Raw genomic sequence first — 20,627 nt, 5'->3', positions numbered from 1 at the left:
CTGTATGGCAGAACGTAGCAGTGAGAAAATCAATCGGCAATGAAGCCATGTCATGGTAGATGAGTACGAATGCTCATTTGTCAGTGGCAGACATGACAAGTTGTATGAAGGAAGAATGTTCGATTTCTCTTACTCTTTGTTCATACATCCTTTTTTTTTATAGTTTATGCTTCCGGTAAGTGCTGGTTAAGCTTTGTCACAATCGTTCAATAAGATAAAATATGGTATTATTTGGAGGAATAAAGAAAGAAATAGAGGTAAAGTTTTAATTCACATCCATCATTTCCTTCTTTACTGCCTCCCATGCATTTCTATTGAGTGCTAAACAAAGAACAAGAAAAAGTAAAGCCATGGTTGATATGCACAATAATTAAATATTCAGATTAATTTCTGCTTTACTAACTTAAAATGAACACACACAAGAATCGAAAAACTACAGTGTTCAAATTAATCACAGATACTTAAACTTTACTGTCATGGTAATCAGTCAGTAAAATAGGTTCCACATCACTATTCACTGGAAGCCTCATTCCTGTTCCAGCCAGATGGTCCAGTCCCAGACAGAGTAGTGCCCGTTTGTGAAGTGGGAGATGGGAACTGGAAAATGGTTTGTAGGAGACCTTGCGCTTAGGACTGGACATGGACTGCAAGGGCAAGTGATCCTGAGGCGTATCACAGGGATCATCCAGGTTAGGCTTCATATAGCTGCGGAGAGGGGACACTCTTCAAACATACATGTATTGCAAAATTCAAAACAGGACACTTTTTACATTATGTGGACGAAGACTTGAACTGACTCACCACTTGAGCAGGAGAGAGCTGCAGACAACAGACACAGAGCTGAAGGCCATTGCAAGACTGGCCATCCATGGCTCGAGTGTAATGCCTATCGGGGACAAGACACCTGCGGCAATAGGGATACCAACAAAGTTATAGACCACTGCCCAAAGGAAGTTCATTCTGATTCTACGAACTGTTCGCCGAGAGAGATCGATGGCAGCCACAACATCAACAAGGTTGTCCTGATAAATTCGATAGTTAGTGTACAGTAAAACAAAGCAATGCTAATACCTTTACTAGTACAATGTCTGCTGCCTCAACTGCAACATCAGTCCCTGTGCCAATTGCTATGCCAATGTCAGCTTGAGCCAGAGCGGGAGAGTCATTGATACCATCACCAACCATCGCCACCTGTGGCACAGAAGTAATCAATGCAAACAAATAATTAATGCATACAAACCGTCAACTGCTGGCATTCTATATCTTAAACACGTATTGTTGCATTTTGAGTGGGCAGATCAAAGGAAACACTGTGCCAATATCTGCCACTATCTAGATACTGGCATAGTATGGCTGAAGTTACGTAAAGCCCACCTCCACCCAGTAACCTGAAAAGGTCCCTTTTATAGTATAACACTGTTAACAGATTCAGTGGTAGCAAGAGTATATAATAGAGAAGAGAGTATCGAACGTAGGCATACTGTACATTAGCCTCGATTCAAGGCCGATTAAAATACGGCCTGGTACCTATTGCAGGGGTGATAGTGCGCATGCGCTTCAAATTACCCAGAATATGGGTAATCGTACCACGAACGTAAAACCTTAGTAAATTATACCGGAAATTAGTCCGTTTACTAAGACTATGTTCCGTAATACTTTATCTCTAAGACTGAGTTCTGTGAAGCTGTGGCTTATGCCGTCTATAGAAGGCTTGAATACTAGTTTTAAGACAGAAGAGGCTCTCATCTACGTCTAGGATGGTCCTATAGCCTGGTTGTCTTTGCGAGTAGCAGTTTGAGGCACCATACACTTCCCATAGCCTGTACAGATCGAAGGTAAGACATCCTGACCATACAACTGTCATAGAGGTAGATGAGAGCCTCTTCTGGCTTCAGACTAGTGTGAAAGCCTTCTGGAACAACGTAATAGAGAGCTAAGCTGATCTTACAAAGATAGAAAATAGATGAGGGAAGAAAAAGGGGATTCCCCAAATTCTGGTGAATAAACTAACGCATGCGCACTATCACCCCTGCAATAGGTACCAGGCCGTATTTTAATCGGCCTGGAATTGAGGCTAACTGTACATCAGATGTATGCGGAGAGTAACGTGACTTCCTGTATCTGTCACAAGCTTGGAATTTGCACACTGACCAATCCAAGCGTGGGTGATATAATCTATCAACCCATCCAAGTGTGGGTGATGTAATCTACTTTCTTGATAGATGACATCACCCACACTTGGATTGGTCAGTGTGCAAATTCCAAGCTTGTGACAGATACAGGAAGTCACGTTACTCTCCGCATACATCTGATACACAGTATGCCTACGTTCGATACTCTCTCTCTATCATAAACTCTTGGTGGTAGGCAGAAAACGTTTTTCATGCGTCTGGTGCATTCCACAGCCACCACAAGTAGTTGAAACTAGTTGTCCTATAAAAGGAGTGATGTGTACACAGAAAGGAATGCAACAAGGAATGCAGTTGTTACACAGCTCACTCTTGCGCACATTGGATATAATTATTGGCTGGGCCTAAGTCACTACTGAGCCAATATATCCCACGTGGCACTCATGCATGTGTCACAACTATAACTTGTATGTACTTGCACGAACCTTCACTTTCCCCTCTTGTTGAAGAGCAGATATTTGGTTCTTCTTGTGAGAAGGCAGCACTTCAGCATAAACCTCGTGAATTCCAACTTCTGCTGCAATGGCTTGAGCTGTTCTCCTATTGTCACCAGTGAGTAGCACCACTCTTTGGCCCATCTTCTTGAGAGCACGAACAGCCACTAGTGCCTCAGGCTTTACAGTGTCAGCAATGGCCAGTGAGCCGATAAGGATACCTGTATGTGGATTAACTTAAAAAAGTAACAACAGGTCTGGATATAAACTCACCATCTACAGAGACCAGGATCACAGTTCTTCCTTCCCTCTCCCAATCCTGTATCTTGTCTTCCACTCCCAATACAACATCTACACCATTCACTTTCATCCATTCTCGATTTCCAATCAGCACCTGCAAAAATATAATTATGGGTAACCTAGTGCTCTTGAGAGAATAATTATAACAACACAAAGGAAGGAAAACCAACCACTTAATACCTCATAGCTCTTAGGTGGACTGGCTCCCTCGCTCTGCTGGGGTAAGAGGGAAGAAGTACTCTGTACAACGATGAGTCTCTTGAGTGGCGTGGTGTCTCCCCACGTGTCAGACTTGGAGTACTGGTCCACCCCCCAAACAATGCACCGCAGCCCGTGACCCGGCACTGCCTCATAGTCCCGACACTCTCCTCTCAATTCACCACCCAGAGCCTGCGAAAAAAATCATGGGTAAATGACCGGATTGTACGTTAGGTTGCAGGTTATACACATTTATAATGCGGAGTGAAATTTCACCTGTTTAGCGAAGTTGACAACAGCCGCCCCAAGAGGATGTTCTGAACTGCTTTCAGCCACACCCACAATGGCGGCAAAGAGGTGGTTGGGACAGACTATCTCTGACACAAACAACAGAACCTTGGTCACTATGGGCTTCCCGTGAGTTAGGGTACCAGTCTTGTCAAACACCACTGTCTTCACCTAAAGGAGGGATGATTTTTACAATATCAAAATTGAAAGCTCCAACTCCACAACAATACCTTGTGTGTGGTTTCCAGTGGCTCTCCGCCCTTGATGAGTATCCCATTGACGGCCCCCACACCAGTGCCCACCATCACAGCAGTGGGCGTGGCCAGTCCTAGTGCACATGGACAAGCAATCAGGAGCACGGCCATAGCGTGGATGAATGCCTGACTGATGGAGTAACATTTGCCAGTGGGGACAGTGTTGAAAGTCACATTGGAGAGGTTGACCACCACGTTGCAGTGATCCTGAGGTACGTGTGTGTGCGTGTGTGTGTGTGTGTGTGTGTGTGTGTGTGTGTGTGTGTGTGTGTGCATGCGTGAGAGAGATGCATGCGTGAGAGAGAGAAAGGGTACAGCACTTCTACATACAGATGGCGTTTCAAAGTACAGAGCTACTCTGGGGGCAAGAATTCAGGGAGAAAGATAAACCATTATAGCACTTAAGAATCTCATTACCCATATAATTATACATCCAATATTATTATGCAACACTGCACAGACTCCAACCTGTGGCATGGTGTGTTGCAGAGTGATTATAACAGCTAGCCAGACAGCCAGAGTGATGGCAGCCAGGACCAAGATGGCAGGAACAAAATAGCCAGCAATTCGATCAGCTATCCTCTGGATGGGTGCTTTAGACGTCTGGGCCTCTTGAACTAATTTGACGATTTGTGCCAACATGGCGTCCGAGCCTACGTGGGTAGCTTCAATATAGAGCACCCCATTCTGGTTGAGCGACCCTCCAATGACAGTTTCCCCTTGCTTCTTGTTCACAGGCATAGCCTCACCTGCAGAAGCAACAATAATAATACAAGACAATTAAGCTAACAATAATAAACAGAAACACTCACTCCGCATGTAAACATTTTAAACCAACTCTTTCAATAGAAAGCAAGCAGATTGTTTGTACCAGGAAAACGGGCTACTGTATGTACAGTGCATACTGAAGCATACGTACTGTATAAGATTGACATACACTATACTGACCAGTGATGAGTGACTCGTCCACACTTGAGCAACCACTTATGACTGTGGCATCCACTGGGATCTTCTCTCCAGGCACCACCTTGATAGTGTCTCCTCGATGAACTAGCTCCACTGATATCAGCTCTTCCCTACAGCAGGGTAACAAACACAGTTTGTGCACATGTTTGTTGGCTCAGCATCAGTTACAGCTAGGTGAGGTGTACGTACATTGTAGTATGGTTTCTATTAATGATTGGCACATACACATCGTGTTCATGCATGCTTGTACAACGTACGCTACCAAGTGATACTCGGCAAAGTATGTATGAGTGTTAGGGCGCTAAACACATGCAGTAAAAAAGTCACATGCTAATGCGACCTCTCAACCACAAGAAACTTACTCTTCAATAGAGCCATCATCGTTTCTCTTGATGAGTCTGGCCTCTGTGGCCTGGAGGGACATAAGTTTGGCCAGAGCCTCGGATGTCTTCCCTTTAGCAACGTTCTCCAGAAAGCGGCCAAGGGAAACAAACACCAGGAGCATGGGTGGGGTCTCAAAGAACGTCTTTGTTTCTTGGTGGGTCACTGTGATTGCTATGATCAGAGCTATCACCTGGGCACAATAAAGAGCAGATTATCTATCACACCCTCTAGGTTAGCATTATAGAGAGGCTACGCTGGTGAGCACTTACTGAATAGACGTAGGCGATAGTGGTTGCCAGGGCGATGAGTACCTCCATGTTAGCAGCACAGTGACGCAGGGATTTGTATGCAGCCACATAGAACTGGTACCCTCCGACGACCTGTAAACAAAAGCACACACTTTGAGGACTTGAGTTTGGGACATACGTTTGATAGATATGTGGCTATTAACCTGTATTATGGAGGATAGGGTGAAAAGAAGCACCTCCTTAACGGTCAGGCCAGGCACAATTACCGGCCACGTGATGGGCATGAAAGCAAATAATAAGGTAGGGATGGCAAACACTAGAGAGAAGACAAAGGTGTTGCGCCACTTGCGAATAGAGCGACTGTGACTGAGACCAGTGTGTGCGCCACCCTCATTGTCTACACGAGCATCAAACCCAGCATCCTGTGAAGTAAGTGGAGGAAATGTATTGTAGCTGGCAAGGAAATTGATCACAGAAATGTTACTAAAGGCATAATTACTAAAGCAACAAATGTATATGTATACGTTAAATCTCTCCCCCTTTCTCCCTATGTCCCCCCACCATCCCTAAATCTCTCCCCCTTTCTTCCTATGTCCCCCCACCATCCCTAACTGTCTCCCCCTTTCTCCCTATATTCCCACTATCCCTAACTGTCTCCCCCTTTCTTCTTATGTTCCCCCACTATCCCTAACTGTCTCCTCCTTTCTTTCCAGCAATAACACAGAGGTTTGACTACAATATACACACCGTACCTTGACAATCTGCACAACATCTCGTGGCCCTAGGATGGTGGGGTCAAACTCAACATGACCCCTGCAGGTGGAGAGTGCAACAACAGCTTTTTCCACACCCACTTGACTCAGCAGGGTGCGTTCTATCATGTGCACACATGAGGAGCAGGTCATACCTTCAATCTGCAGCGTGACAGGAAGCAATGTCATATTTGACAGGAAAGGGAATTGGCATAAGAATTGTAATAGGAAATGATCACGACATCTGGACTGTAGTGAAAGTTAGGTAATTGTGAGCAGTCACTCACGATTAAGTTGATCTTCCCCTGCTGGTATCCATCTTGATCTGCAATGAGGTTTGCCCCAAAGCCCAGACTAGAGACGTTCTTGACCAGCTTCTCTGGGTCAGTCTGCTCCGGGTCGTACTGGATCTCAGCCTTCTCTGACAGCAAAGCCACCACTACCGAGTGGACTCCTGCAATGGAAGATGTTTGGATTTCATAGTCAGTTATGTACATCTGAAGGCATGGTGCATTCCACCCATATACAGTGTACCTCTATACCTATCATATATCGCATGCATACAGTGACATGCAGCATACCTGGCCTCTTTACCAGCTCTTTCTCTATCTTGGAGACACAGGAGGAGCAGGTCATACCACTAATGTGAACCTGGACCCTCTTTCTGTGGGGGCTCATCTCACGACTTCTTTGAATCCTTGGGGGAACACGTTTGGGAGAACTTGGTTTCTGCTTCTGTACGTAACATCGAAGAGAAAGTTAGTAAGCTAAACATAATTATAACACAGCTAGAAAGACTTGCCTTTTTTCTGAAAAATTTCTTGCTCTCTTTCATCTCAACATTCCACTCGTCTCTTTTGCTGAGCAGAGGATTGTCACTACCAGCTGTATCACTCTCACTACCCGACAGCGAGGACTCTTTGGGAACTACTTTAACACCCACAGACGTAACAGGACTGGCTATAAATAAAGTAAAACCACGTTCACATGTAGGAAGCTTATGCAATGTTTATAGGAAATTATGATTACTAAAAATACTCACCTGTAACATATGTGACAATGAATCCCATATCATCTATGGCCTCCTTGATCTGTTCTCTCGAGACTACAGCATCGTTGTACTCCACCACACCCTCCTTACATTCTAAGGACACCTGCATGCTCATCACTCCAGGGAGTTCCCCCACAGTGCTCTCAATCAGGCCCACACACGACTGGCATGTCATACCATCAATGCCAATACTGTCAACTTTTGTTTTACAGCCACCTGGTTTTGAAGAAGACGTCTGTAGTTTGGTGCTTACAGGTTCAACAGGGATCACTGCCACAACAGGGGAAGGCGTTCTAACAGAATTTGGTTGATCGGTACAATCAAGATAGGGTTTAGAAAGACTGGTGAAAGTTGTTAAGATTTCTGTATCAAAGCCCATATCGTAAATAGCACCAGAGATATCGTTGGCATTCGTCTTCTCTGCATCGTACACAACAAAAGCTTCTTTATTGGCCAATGAGACGGTGACCCCGATAACTCCATCTTGTGTTGGGAGGGTGCTCTCGATAAGCCTTACGCAAGACTTGCATGTCATACCTTCCACCTGAATCAGAGCACCATGACTGGTGTTCTCAATGCAGGGGCACACAAACACTTCCAAACCACAGTCCTTCTTCACTGTAGACTTGATGTTACTGAAAAGTTGTTCTTGACTGCCCACATAACTGCAGGCTATCAGTCTCTCGTTAGATCCTTGAATCACATCACTTGACACATATCCATTGACACTAGACAGAGCTGCAGTGACTCGGGGTGAGCTGATGTCCTTCTCTGGCGTGGGGGAAATATATATCAATGCCCAACAAGGCGGTGATGACTCCATTGCAATTACACAGCTAGCTATAGTGTATAATCCGTCTACTCTTTTCTGTCTCAACAAAAATGAACAATGTTGTTTATCAAAGATTCACCACAAATGCACAGCCCACACGTCACATGCAAAGTGACTCTAATTTGGATGGGCCACACCCACCTAGACAAAACACTCCTGACTACTCTTCTCCTGTAATTCATCCCTCAGCCAAGATGTCATCTGTACCCACCCTGTACAATGCCTGGTTCTGCCCGTTTGCTCAAAGGGCTTGGATAGCTCTGTTGGAGAAAGGTGTGGAGTTCAAATATGTAGAACAAGATCCATACAACAAGACACCAGAGTGGCTTGCTGTCAATCCCAGGGGCCTGGTGCCGGTCATCGTTCACAATGGAAAGCCCGTATACGAGTCTCCGGTATGCATTGAGTATGTTGACGAAGCTTGGAAAACTGATAGGAACCTTCTACCCACTGATGTATACCAACGGGCGTTTGCTAGAATCTGGAGCAACTTCATTGGGAGTAAGATTGAGGCACCTTACTATCGCTTGTTGATGAAAAAAGATCAGGCTGAACGGGACGAAGCAATAGATTCTATAGTCAAAGCAACCAAAATGCTTTTTGCAGAACTAGATGAAAAGTCTGGGCCGTTTTTTGGTGGCCAGGCTCTGAACAAAATTGATATAATGCTCTTTCCATATGCACATCGGTTCCAGGTGGTCCTTCCTCACTATCGTGGATTCACTTTACCCAAAGAGGGCACTGAGTTTGAGCGATATTATCAGTGGTATGCAGCCTGCACAGAACGAGAGAGTATCAAGAAGACAATCCCTGATGATACAAGATTGATCGAATCCTATCAGAGATATGCTGACGACTCAGTAAAATCAGAAGTAGCAGATGCCATTAGAAAAGGAACTACATACTAATTGTTAATTTTGTGATCGAGTGAAATACAGTTTCTTTAATGTAAAATGTTCATACATTCCTCAGTAATTCTTATATAGATATAACTATGCTAGCTTCCTCTGTATGTAGAGTACGCATAAGGACTCAACAGCAATGGAATGTGATAGTGCTGTGTTGTATCATAGATGATGAAGACAACCTGTATAAAATGGAAAATATTGCTAAATAAAGGACCATGCAAGCCATATATAGCACATAATACCTCAGCATACGGATAGAAGGGTTGGTTGTTATTTTGTGATGCAAAGTATGTGGCAGTGTCAAAATGCATACGATACGTTCCAGGTTTGAGTTGCTCCATGGTGATCAGTGGGCCACACCTCCCATCCGAGTTGGTTACCCTGTATTAGGAAATAGTCAGCCTGGGAAGCCGAAAGATATTCGCTTACCCTGATCCGATGATATGCCAGGTGGTGTTGTCTTCACCAACTTGACAGAGCTGTATAGGAAGTCCAGACGCAGGTCTGCCCAGAGCAGTGTCTAGCACATGTGTGGTGATAGGGGGTCGAGACATACTGCTGCGAGTGCAGGATTCAACCTGCAAAAATCAATGCTAAAAATTGGAAGAGTAAAAGGAATTTTCTTGCCTTGGAATTGATTGAGACAGCACCAGTTTGCAAATGACCAGAAACCACTTGCAGTCTGTAAGCCATTTAATGACCACACCCACTGTATATGCACTGTCAGCACATACAAGATCTGTGTGCCAAAATTCTGGGTTGATTCTCTGTGACCTTCAAAGCTCCCTGACGTCTCATTCGTTATCCTACAATGGCAGAGGGCATGGAAGTCGATACCACACCGGTGGTGAGGGACAAGAAACGGTTTGAAGTCAAAAAGGTGTGCTTAAGTTATGTCATGAATATTTTCATCGATACATTATTTTGTGCAGTGGAATGCTGTGGCACTATGGGCATGGGGTAAGTTTGTGAGTGCTTGTCAATGGATATGTGCTCACTGTGTTTCTTATTACGCAGACATTGTAGTGGACAACTGTGCTATCTGTAGAAACCACATTATGGATCTTTGTAAGTTGGTGTACAATTCTCCCACATGTAAAGATTAATTGCTTAGTCGGCATAATTATTGAGGGATATTTATACCAATCATACCTCCTCGATTGGTTAAAGCCCGAAATGATGCCACCACGTTTTTGACACTGCAGGTATCGAGTGTCAGGCCAACCAGGCGTCTGCCACCAGCGAAGAGTGCACAGTGGCTTGGGGTGTGTGCAATCATGCCTTCCACTTCCACTGCATCTCTAGGTGGCTCAAGACCAGACAAGTGTGTCCCCTTGACAACAGGGAGTGGGAGTTCCACAAGTGAGTAACGTATATAGCTATAGATGCAATCGGCTTTCTAGTACATTCACTGAAGAGTACATTCATTGAAGAGTTTGTTTGTGATTGCAGGTATGGCCGCTGATCGCTGGGTGATGAAATTGTCTCCTCTCAGTGCTTCAAATGGACAAACATTGACATACAATCCTTTGTCATGTTGTGTATTATTAAAAATATTCTTATCTCCAGTATAAATTAATAATTATGTTGGCAATGATCACCTCTACTATAGAACAATGTCATAATTACATTTATCGTTACGACGATCTTTACCAATAAACAATCCATTCTAAAAATACAATGACAATGCAAAAGCATAGTTGCAGTTAATTGAGGTTATCTATCTACTACACATATCACTCTAAAAGTTTCTGTGCATAAATGTTATCACACATACAGGTATACAAGACATTCAAAAAAAATCTGTAAGCTAAGGCTATTGGAAGATGGGTGGTTGATACTCTCTGATAGGCTTAGCAAGCACTTCACTGTTAGCAAGGTGCTTATTTAGGATGCCAAAAATTTGGTAGTTGAGATTCTTGTATGCTCGAATACGCTCGACCATCTTCTTCAGATTCTGTAGAAATGAATCGATAAACCTATGAAACTGCTACATTATCATACATTGAACAGCAGAAGAGAAAGTTAATACTCTGAAACTAATCATGAAAGGAAACAAGCACATACACACACGCACCACTCCTTGCAGGTCTGCATCTTGCCGGTCCACTTCGTGTACTCTGAGCAGATGGTAGCAGAAGTCCATCGCCTCGAACCGTCTCTGCTGGCCCAGTAGAGTGATAAGCACTGCACCAGCCCACTGTAAACCCTCACCACACCACTCCCTAAAAAGGAGTGATTAACGTTAGAAAAGAGCAAGCACAAACACATTATCAACAAAATATTAATCAGTTTGACGCACAGTGATGTGAGGTGTGCGCGTGTGTGTGTGTGCGTGTGTTCCCTCACTCGACAGTGATTTGTCCAGGTGTGGGGGGAGTGCAGTAGGCAAACTGAATGGCACTCCAAAGGCGATGGAACTCCTGACACTCGTCAATGCTCATCACCCCGTTAACTGGAGGAGGGCCGTTCCACACCAGGTCTTCTGCTATTATGCCCTTTATTCTCTGCATCAGCACCTCGAACATACTCAGAGCTCGACACAGTCTCTCTTTAGTGAGGAGGTCACTGTCCTTGGCATTTGCAGCTTGGAAGGAAGTGCCATGCTTGGTGACCATGGAGACAAGGTGCAATGGTGCGTACTGCTGGTCCATGTGTTGCATCACTATCTCTGCACTTTGGTCCTCTACAGAAAACAAGGGAAACGATATAAGGCAGGACAAAATTAATTATGGCACTCCTACCTTTCACAAATGGCCTGGGGTACATGTTTTGGAAAGGAGCAGCTTGCAGCAAGTCCATTACTTCTTCTTGACCCTAACATGATAATTATGTGATTGATTGCTCATAACAACAGCATAATACTACAGTACAAAAAATGTATAAATATGGTACTGAACATGCAGTGTAGAAGCATACGTAAATAAACCTTCAAGTTTGCAATGATTAACTCACCAGAGCCTTCTCCAGCTGCAGGGCAAAAAGCACAGTGTTGCCTAATTCCTTGAAACACTGGAAGACATCTGTCTGCAGATCCCGGTAGGTCACCACAGGAGTGAGCTGTGCCTGGTAGAACCCAAGCACTCCTTTAGAGCCATACTCGTAGAGAGGCAGCTTGCACTTCTGGGGCATGCCTTGCATCAGAGCAACAATGTAGGGTTTGAGAGTTTGCGTGAGCTGAAGAGAGACAAGTTCAGTGTATGATGACTACATATAGCAATACAAGTCGTGTTTGGTAATATCATAGTAAGAAGGTGAACAGTACAATGTGCACTAATCAATCAATGGTCGCACCATTCCCTCAATGACGTGCAGTAGCTGCTCCAGAATCATGGCAATGCCCTGGTAGCCGAGGAGACGAGACATAGTCCTGAAGTGGATGGGCCCCACAAACTGCTCGTAGAGTTTCACAATGCTGTAGTAGGCGTCTCTGAGAGCCTTGGACCCATAGAGCATATTGACTACACTGGAACCTTTGGGAGGGTTCTCTCGCTCAGACTGATCAGCAAATGACACCTTGCCACGGACAAATCTGCACATGCATGGAGAAACAAGCAGTGAAATACACCATCTATATATATGTACACAAACACAAACACAAACACTTATACCACACATAGTCCCACAAACACTCCCCTCCCCTACAGAGGACTTCAGGTTGGTTACTAGAGTTTGCAGAATCTTTGCAACACATGAATAAAAGTGTAAAACTGTGGTTCCTTTATGGGAAATGCTCATACATTTACATTGCAAGTACCGTATAGAGGTTAATTTTCGTGGGGAAAAATATTCGTGGTTAAAGGTCTGACCACGAATATTTTACCCACGAAGAAGCGACCTTGCCTACCATATACTGGCAGTGCAAGCAGCAACCACGAAATGACGAAATATTGTTCAACCACGAATATTTTGTCCCCCGAAAATATACGGTAGTAAAACAGACCACAGTGTGTACACAAAATCCATATAAGGAACGCATAACGCTCTACGCTTTTACTGCAAACTCCAGTAACTGCTTGTTAAAAGTTAAAGTGTAGTCAAATGACCACACACACTGTGTGTTTCCTTACTAATGCAATTAGTGGTCATGGTTGACTGTGACTACACTCAACCAACCTGAAATCCTCTGTAATACCGTATAGCAAGTATATTTCGAGGGTATAAAAATGTTCATGGTTTTCGCGGATTATAGGCATTGTACCGTGAACATTTATAACCGTGAATTTAATATCGCATGCTTGCATGCTGCAAAAAGGCGCTATTCCACAAAAATTAAATCCACGAAAACCTTTCTAAAGGCATTTCCGCGAAAATTTATACCCTTGAAATATACCCGCTATACGGTAACCTCAGTGAAACCTTGTCCAGTATTATATTTTGAGGTTGATTTACTATCAGATAACATGTGCTTATATTTTGAGGTTGGTCTACATGTACACTTAAGTACACACATGTACACATATGTACCTGTCAGTGGTGGAGTTGTAGCAGAAGTTGGGTAGAAAATCGTAATGGAGCTCCCAGAAAATGTGCAATGTGATTCTGCCATGGGGAGAAGTCACTGAGTGATTGCTCTCTCGAAACATGGACTCCCACGGGTCAAGGGTCACATGCTCTGAGAGCATCTGATGTGTCAGTTTGTTGATTTCGAGGAGGATTTCAAGTTCCTGTACATGTATGTGTGGGAGGGGCGCGTATGAGTGGATGCATTAAATTTTAGGGATTGGGGGTCCTGTATACAAAATCTTGTATAGGTATATGTAACACATGTATACCCACCACAATGCTGCATAAATCACTCGACTCAAATTTGGACATGGCCAGATCGATGGCTTTGAGCATGTTGGCCCCCAGTCTTTGTCCCAGCAAAGAGTTGAGGTCAATGGAGCGTCCAAGGAGCTGCACGTGCCGCTGTTTCAGGATGGTGACGTAGCGGTTAGGAGGGGGGTGAGGAAACTTGTGGGGGGTGGTTTGAGCCCGAAACCTCTTGTCAAGGTATACACTGCATTAAAGAAACAATGAAACTGTGTATAACAAAAATAATCATGAATTAAAATATCATCTATGCATATATTACTTTTAAGAGAACCAACAGACCTTGCTGCCAGGTGTTTGTAGTAGTGGAATATCTGCTCGCTGAGCTTGTAGACAAGTTGATCGAAGCAGAGGTTGAGCTCAGCCTCAATTTCATCGTACAGGAACTGCTTTCCAAAGTGGTGAAGGGCGTAGTGGCCAGAGTCACTATACAGGTCCAGTGGGTACAAGATGTACCTGGGTGGGGCAGGGGAATGTACATTATTGTCAATCCTAGAGCCGTACGCATGTACAGTGCATGTAAACCCTGATACTGGCCACCTGTATAAAGGCTAGGCCACCCAGATTTAAAATTAACAGGTTGTGTACGAAAAACTTTAGCAATTTGTTACACCTTTGTATAGTCCTTATAATTATTGCTGATTCAGACATGCATACTTCATGAAGTTTTGCAGTATTATATAATTATTGTTGACTGGAACTGACACTTGGATTATACAGCTGGTAAAAGCATGTGACTTCAAGTCAGCAGATGCACAAACAAATGTCCAGGGATTTATCAGCTGCAATACTAAGTATGGGCGTTTCACTCAGAGAAACTCTAACTGTCTCTCATTGTGGGATGATTTGTACTCCATTCACACTGTGAGATCACATGTGTATAGTATATGTAACTCTATTGTGCCATAATAATGGCCTGTATCAGGCTCTCACAGTAGTGACTTTTCATGGGATATACATGTAAACATAATTATATGTACACTAGTACCACATAATTATTGGTCTAATATATAAGATTTCAATGCTCAACAGCATAATATAGTACATGTACGTGAGACTATACTGCACTCCCTATTTTCAGAAGATAAATTAAGCAAATTGAAAAGTGTAATGAAATGACCAGTTGGTAGACAGATGCTGTTGTTAATAACAACCAAGACCACCCACTCGTCACTCACTCCATCATGTGTGCTGTCTTGTTTTCCAGTATGTGGTTGGTGAGGATCCACGGGAGGGACATCTCAATGGGGAACTGAATACGCACCCCCATGGTAAGCTCCAGATAGAACTCCCGGAACCACAGCTGGGAGAGGTCGCAACACTCTCGAAGAGTGGCTATAACGATAAATCAAATGGTACATTGGATCTAGAACAGCAAATGATAACGAACTTAATTGCAATATATAATTGCGCAAACAATGTTTAGAACAGCTTGGGACTGGTGTATGAAAGTGTACAGGCATTATCGTTAGTAAGCTTACCGCTGAAGTTGAGGAGGTGACTGAAGAAGTAGCTGGTCTTGTGAAAGGCCTCAAACTCTGGGATGGAGCTCTCTTTGAGGTCAACCCTCAGTGACTTGCGACCACCCTTTTCAGAGATCAAAGACTCCAACATAGTCCTCATCATGTACAGCTGAGTGCTTGACATCCCAATGGACCGTCGAGGCACATCAATGTGGAACCCTGATTTAGGGTCCTTGTCCCCACGCAGGGCAGGATCATCATTCCTCTCCTTCCCGTCCAACCAGTCTATGCACACATCACGGACAGCCAAGAGAACACTGCATGTGGGCAAGGAAGTGTCAGCTATACTCCACGAGTAATTATTGATGAGAGGGGAAGCTATAAAGTGACAACATGAAACTCTACTGTGAGGGCGCTGAAGCAGCATAACTAGGAATACACAATGCATGTATAAGAGGAAGATACACAACAAAAAGGTTAGGGTTGGGAGCTGTATAACTCACGTTTTGGTTTGTAGCTTCTTTCCTTTGACTGCTTTTCTGATACTCTCTCTTACTGAGATCTGCACAAACTCCTGGGTGAGTCGATAGATGTGCCGCCTGATTCCCTTAGAAAAATGTCTTTCCATTCTGTGCATGAGGAGGGAGAGTCCCTTGATCATCCCAATCACCTCCACCAGTGCATATTTCTCCTCGCCTGAGTAGTTGTATCGAGTGGCCTGTATGTATGTGTACATACATGTATCAGCAGGGTGTCGTACAGGGGAAAGGGGGATATCCCTACCCTTAAATTCAGTTAACAGAGAAAAATGTATGTAGTATGCTTGTAAAATATCTAGGAAAGGTAACCCCAAAGCCCACCAGAAATCACCTCAACCAATTAACCTCACCTCATCCAATTAACCTCACCCAATTAACAAAACCTTTCTGAGGGGTAAGCTTCCGATACCCCTAGCACTGAGTATGCCTACAGCATACTCAGTGTGCCCTATTCCCCCCTCTACACCAAAATGTTGTATGACACCCTGGTATCAAGAGTCCATAATAAAAGAGAGAGAATATCGAACGCAATACTGTGCATCAGATGTCTTCGGATGATAACGTGACTTCCTATCTGAAACGCATGATCAATAACGACAGTTTGGCAATAACATTATTGCTGCCTCAAGGCAAGTGGCGGCTCCAGGCGCTTGGATTGGTCAGTTACCAAGCAGGAAGTCACGTTACTTTTCGAATACATCTGATGCAAGGTATTGCTTTGTTCGATAATAGACTCTTGCAGACTCTTGCTGGTATGCATACAGAAATGGCTTCTTTAATTGCTTCACAAAAAACACCCCACAGCCATATCAGTTCCTAAGGGATATAACTGTTACAGATTGCATTACCCCCTACTTCAAATGTTTACTACGAGAAACCAAATCAAACATTGAGGTTCTCACACAAAAGCCATTAGAGTAGAATTTCAACCTGCTCAGGCTCCTGGGTAATCACATGAGACTCCACTCACCCTTTCATAGGCCTCAGCTTCCTTGGGGCAGTCTTTGTTGTCATACTCATTGGTGGGGTGGAGCAGCTTCCATGAGTACTGCACAACACACAGGGCACACATTCAACACATCGAAATGCTGTGCACATACAAGCAAAAACACTATGTGCAACAAATACACATAAGCAACACAACCTGCGCATGCAGAGGCCTAAGGGCAGGAGGCAAACTCAAACAGAGTTGATCAGAGCAAGAACTACTGTACTCTGGTATAAGCACAATTATACAACCGTCTGAGTATACTTACCAGTTCCATGACAGCTGTTGTCCAGTTGGTGAGCAGCTTGATGCCCTGATGAGCCATGTCTGTCAGCTCCTTGGCAGTCTGGTCATTCAGGGAGAAATTGCTGCTTGTGATGATCTGTGGGGGAAGAGCATTATGATACGGTTAAAATATGTGATTTTTTCTCAAAAACAAGTGACCATGTAAAGTATATGAACAGAATCCAGCATGTCAAGTGGCTAATGTAACAGAATGCAGCATGTTATTAGTTTTAGATAACAGTCACTATTAATGATATAATATGATAGCAGGAGTGTCATACACTCCTGATGATAGCCATTGTAAATTGAGAGATAGGACGAACCATAATTATACATGTATCTTTGCTCCCCCAACCTAACTATGAGACGCCCACCTCATTGTTGTATCTCGCCAGATCAGAGATAAACCTCACATGCTCTGAGCGAATGATCTCTACTCTTGTCTGAATGGCCACACCCACTTTGTCCTCAATGTGCTCACTAGTACACGTCCACTTTGACGCATCGTAGTGAGGCAACTTCACCACCCAGTCAGCAAACCGAATCTGAACGTCTCCATAGAGAGGGGCCACTGGAAGATTCTGTGAGGATTGTGTTTGTAATAATTATAGCATCATACAAGCACTATGATGGATAATTGATATCGTATTGGTGCATCCCCACATTGTATCTCTCAAACACACACACCCCAGTTTCAAATGTTTTTAATGCTTCCCTACAGCACAGTAGTGTCAGTGAGTGTGAGTCATGAAGTGAAGCCACGGACACCTCGTTGCAAGAAGGATGACTATTACTAGTATGGTATGGGTTCTGTTACTGTTGATATCGTAAGAGGGCACCTGTACAATGCTATCTTGTGGTCTCAATGTAAATACTTCGGCTACTATGGAAACACAATTATGTACACCTGTGTGCTATACATGTATATGTACAAAATGTATAAAATCTCTGATTGAATGGCTTTCACCTTCACATTGAACAGGAGGGAGCTGATAAAACATAGTTAATGTTCTTACCCTGAAAAGCTTGTCAACTCTTGACAGGTTTAGTTTCTTCAGGCGGTTCACGTTTATGACATTGCTGTCCAGCAAGAGCAGGCCGTATCCCAGTGCCTATGATGTGTGTGTGTATGATGTGTGTGTGTATGAGCATGTAGATAATGCGGGCTTTTGTAACCAAGTAGATCAGACTGATAACAAGACTAGCTAGCTATCACAGACTATAATTGTATATATTGAAAGGGGCATACTGAAAACAATAGCCATTGAAATAATAGCAAGGCTGCATTACTATACAATAGAGCAGTGAATTGATCATCCCCCAGGCTATGAATAGGCTTTAGAGTGGGCTGTCTCTAAGTCTCAATTAAATTAAATTAACTTACAAGATCAATTCACTAAGGGCTGCACTGGCAAATTATGCTCTTTCCCCCCTCCCCCATTATGCTTTTGAGAACTGCCCCCCAAATGCAGCCTATATACCTGTCCACAAGAACCCATTGCCCCACATTGACCTCATAAATATGCCATAGCAGGCCCATAGCTAAGGGCCGGCCACCTGCAAGAGTGTGAGAGTGTGGGCAGAATCCATAGCAATACTAACCACATAATGACAACACCTACTTAGGCTGAGGATGTGGCAGGGGACATCATAAACACACTGACAAGTGACAACTATACTAGTCAGGATGTAAACTCTAGACATGTGCACACACAATGGAATGTGAATTGTTTATGAACCCCAAAACATAACAACTACCTGGGGAATACATGAGGGCATTAGTGTAAAGGCAATCAATGTGTGGTAGAGTTGCAATGTACAATGTAGCTGCTAAGCAACAAACATTGGTATTTGTCATTATAATTACACAACAATAACCAACATCTGGCCGCCACTAAAATTAATGAGTAGGAAATCACATTTTGGAGGGAATGTGTTTGCATACATCTCCTTGTAAGAACTTAGAATGAAACAGAGGTTAACTCTACCTTGAGGAGCATGTACTTCTCCCTGGATACCATGTACATGTGGTTTTCAAAGTAGTGACAGCACAGGTTCATGGTCTCCACTATAATTTCTTCATAACCTGGTACCTACGCAGAAGATCAAGAGGGCATCAATAGGTTTATACAAAAGAGTCTTCAAACACACACAAATGTATGTTTAATCAAGTGGGAGAACAACTCCTACACTGTCACATGCTCCACCCCACCCAATTGTTGGGGGAATTGAAACCCCTACTCGCACAAGGATGCTACACAGCACAAAGATAACAAAAACATATGGCAAGCAGATGTTTGAAAGTTGAACGATCAAGAGCCCTAAACATACTATCAAGAGGAGAGCTCTTAATACTATAAAAGGAGATATTGCATAATTTAAAGGATGTACGACAACAATGAATAAATACTTCATATTGGCACAAGTGTGCACACGCAGAACAAGTGTTGAGAGCTTGAATTCTTTTCAAAATGAAACCCAGCTCACAGCAACCGCTATTTATAGTGAAGATGATAATAATTATAAATAGAATCCTTTTGCTTGCCAACTACAGTGAACACTGTTATATTCCACACCAAACTTAAACAGCTTTTTTATACTGCATACACATCAATTACTAAGAGAGTAGTATGCACAGACAAACACTAATACCTCTTCCAGCTGTTTCTTGAGGAGGTTGGTGACACTGCTGTTAGTAGCAAAAAAAATGGAGAGGCTTTGTGACTCCTCCAGAGCAAAAGCATCGACATTGCCTCTATTGAGAATACCCTCGGCTCTACAAAAATGAGAGCATACATTATTTTAGTGATGATAATTTAAACATACTACTAGAGACTAACAGAATGGGCGGACATAGTTAACAGGCCCATTTACCTCTTGTAGCAAGCCAGATCATTGTTTATGCAAGCTTTCATGTTCTTGAGTGCGTCTAGGGTAGCAAACATGTTGATGAGCTTGGCTAACGTGAGTAGGTACGTCTCAGAGATAAAGTCCTTTCTTTTCTCAGGGTGGGCCAGTTGACGTACTTCCTCGGTGAACCTTGTAGCAGCCGTCTGAACAAAGCGCATTAGCTGTTTCGCCTTGACAACCTCAGGGCCCAGAACTTCCACAGTTTTTTCGTAGATCTCCATTCGGCGATCAGCCTGCTCATTAGCCTTGATCTAAAGTAGTCCATTAAGCGTGTATGTATATAGAAATATTAGATACACAACAAGGGCATTCAAGTACTCGTAGTGGTTTAAACGAACTGACGTATATATAGTTGTATATGACTTACAGCTGGAACGGCTCGTGACAGGCTCCTCCATGTGTACAGTAGACCTGCGTAGCTCTCGCCTTCATCCAAAATAAGATTCTACAATGTATGTGTAAATAGACAACCACACCCACACCAGCACACTAACTACACAGTATTTTGTCTGCAGCATGTGTTAAAATACAAATTCACAAGGTACCCATCAATCACTAGGAAAGATATACACGCACCAGATTGGAGCAAACAGTTGCTTCTTCATTGTACTTTCCAATGCCTGTAATAAAGGCTGTTCTATCAGCGAAATTTGTATCAAAAGACACATCATAGACAATTGAAGTTGGCTCTCCCTCTATAGTAGGTTGCTCATCAGGAAGAGCCAGTGTTTCCAGACACTGGACATTAGTCAGGGCGTCCTTCAGGGTCGCCATTTTGGTCTTGAAGTCTGTGTTCACTAAAAATAGATATACGGGCTAGATT

The 20,627-nt window shown here is 43.4% G+C and overlaps 5 protein-coding genes across 5 annotated transcripts; 2 read left to right on the top strand and 3 right to left on the bottom strand.

Annotated features, from left to right (window-relative positions):
• Positions 1-333: 333 nt before the first annotated feature.
• Positions 334-7,992, bottom strand: LOC135350034 (copper-transporting ATPase 2-like). Its single transcript, XM_064548727.1, has 18 exons — positions 7,056-7,992; positions 6,816-6,973; positions 6,595-6,748; positions 6,301-6,467; positions 6,014-6,175; positions 5,465-5,683; positions 5,283-5,393; positions 4,992-5,203; positions 4,612-4,739; positions 4,132-4,412; positions 3,640-3,870; positions 3,398-3,580; positions 3,104-3,313; positions 2,897-3,017; positions 2,615-2,844; positions 1,072-1,191; positions 802-1,022; positions 334-705 (listed from the first exon to the last, which is right to left on the bottom strand). Exons 1-18 carry the CDS (start codon positions 7,885-7,887, stop codon positions 462-464), a joined length of 3,984 nt encoding a protein of 1,327 aa, XP_064404797.1. The 5' UTR covers positions 7,888-7,992; the 3' UTR covers positions 334-461.
• LOC135349802 (uncharacterized) lies at positions 7,947-8,804 on the top strand. Its single transcript, XM_064548410.1, has one exon. The coding sequence runs from the start codon at positions 7,947-7,949 to the stop codon at positions 8,802-8,804; it is 858 nt and encodes a 285-aa protein (XP_064404480.1).
• LOC135350088 (5-hydroxyisourate hydrolase-like) lies at positions 8,725-9,545 on the bottom strand. The gene is made up of 4 exons (XM_064548799.1): positions 9,432-9,545; positions 9,234-9,382; positions 9,047-9,185; positions 8,725-8,983 (listed from the first exon to the last, which is right to left on the bottom strand). The coding sequence occupies exons 1-4, from the start codon at positions 9,495-9,497 to the stop codon at positions 8,894-8,896; spliced, it is 444 nt and encodes a 147-aa protein (XP_064404869.1). The 5' UTR covers positions 9,498-9,545; the 3' UTR covers positions 8,725-8,893.
• LOC135350092 (RING-box protein 1) lies at positions 9,541-10,401 on the top strand. The gene is made up of 5 exons (XM_064548804.1): positions 9,541-9,684; positions 9,737-9,764; positions 9,822-9,872; positions 10,010-10,166; positions 10,257-10,401. Exons 1-5 carry the CDS (start codon positions 9,616-9,618, stop codon positions 10,267-10,269), a joined length of 318 nt encoding a protein of 105 aa, XP_064404874.1. The 5' UTR covers positions 9,541-9,615; the 3' UTR covers positions 10,270-10,401.
• A 51-nt stretch (positions 10,402-10,452) lies between these two features.
• On the bottom strand, positions 10,453-20,625 carry LOC135350036 (cytoplasmic FMR1-interacting protein 2-like). The gene is made up of 21 exons (XM_064548729.1): positions 20,381-20,625; positions 20,172-20,249; positions 19,769-20,055; positions 19,547-19,670; positions 18,883-18,987; positions 17,911-18,006; positions 17,269-17,475; positions 16,878-16,991; positions 16,592-16,669; positions 15,586-15,800; positions 15,101-15,399; positions 14,798-14,954; positions 13,902-14,075; positions 13,584-13,806; positions 13,272-13,471; positions 12,099-12,336; positions 11,760-11,981; positions 11,549-11,621; positions 11,154-11,490; positions 10,882-11,029; positions 10,453-10,761 (listed from the first exon to the last, which is right to left on the bottom strand). The coding sequence occupies exons 1-21, from the start codon at positions 20,576-20,578 to the stop codon at positions 10,621-10,623; spliced, it is 3,714 nt and encodes a 1,237-aa protein (XP_064404799.1). The 5' UTR covers positions 20,579-20,625; the 3' UTR covers positions 10,453-10,620.
• Between the last annotated feature and the right edge of the window lie 2 nt (positions 20,626-20,627).

The sequence above is a fragment of the Halichondria panicea genome, chromosome 16 (genome assembly GCF_963675165.1).
Source record: "Halichondria panicea chromosome 16, odHalPani1.1, whole genome shotgun sequence".
NCBI classification, from domain to species: Eukaryota; Metazoa; Porifera; class Demospongiae; order Suberitida; family Halichondriidae; genus Halichondria; species Halichondria panicea.
Note: the sequence above shows the minus strand (reverse complement) of the source record. Positions and strands in the feature narration are given on the sequence as shown.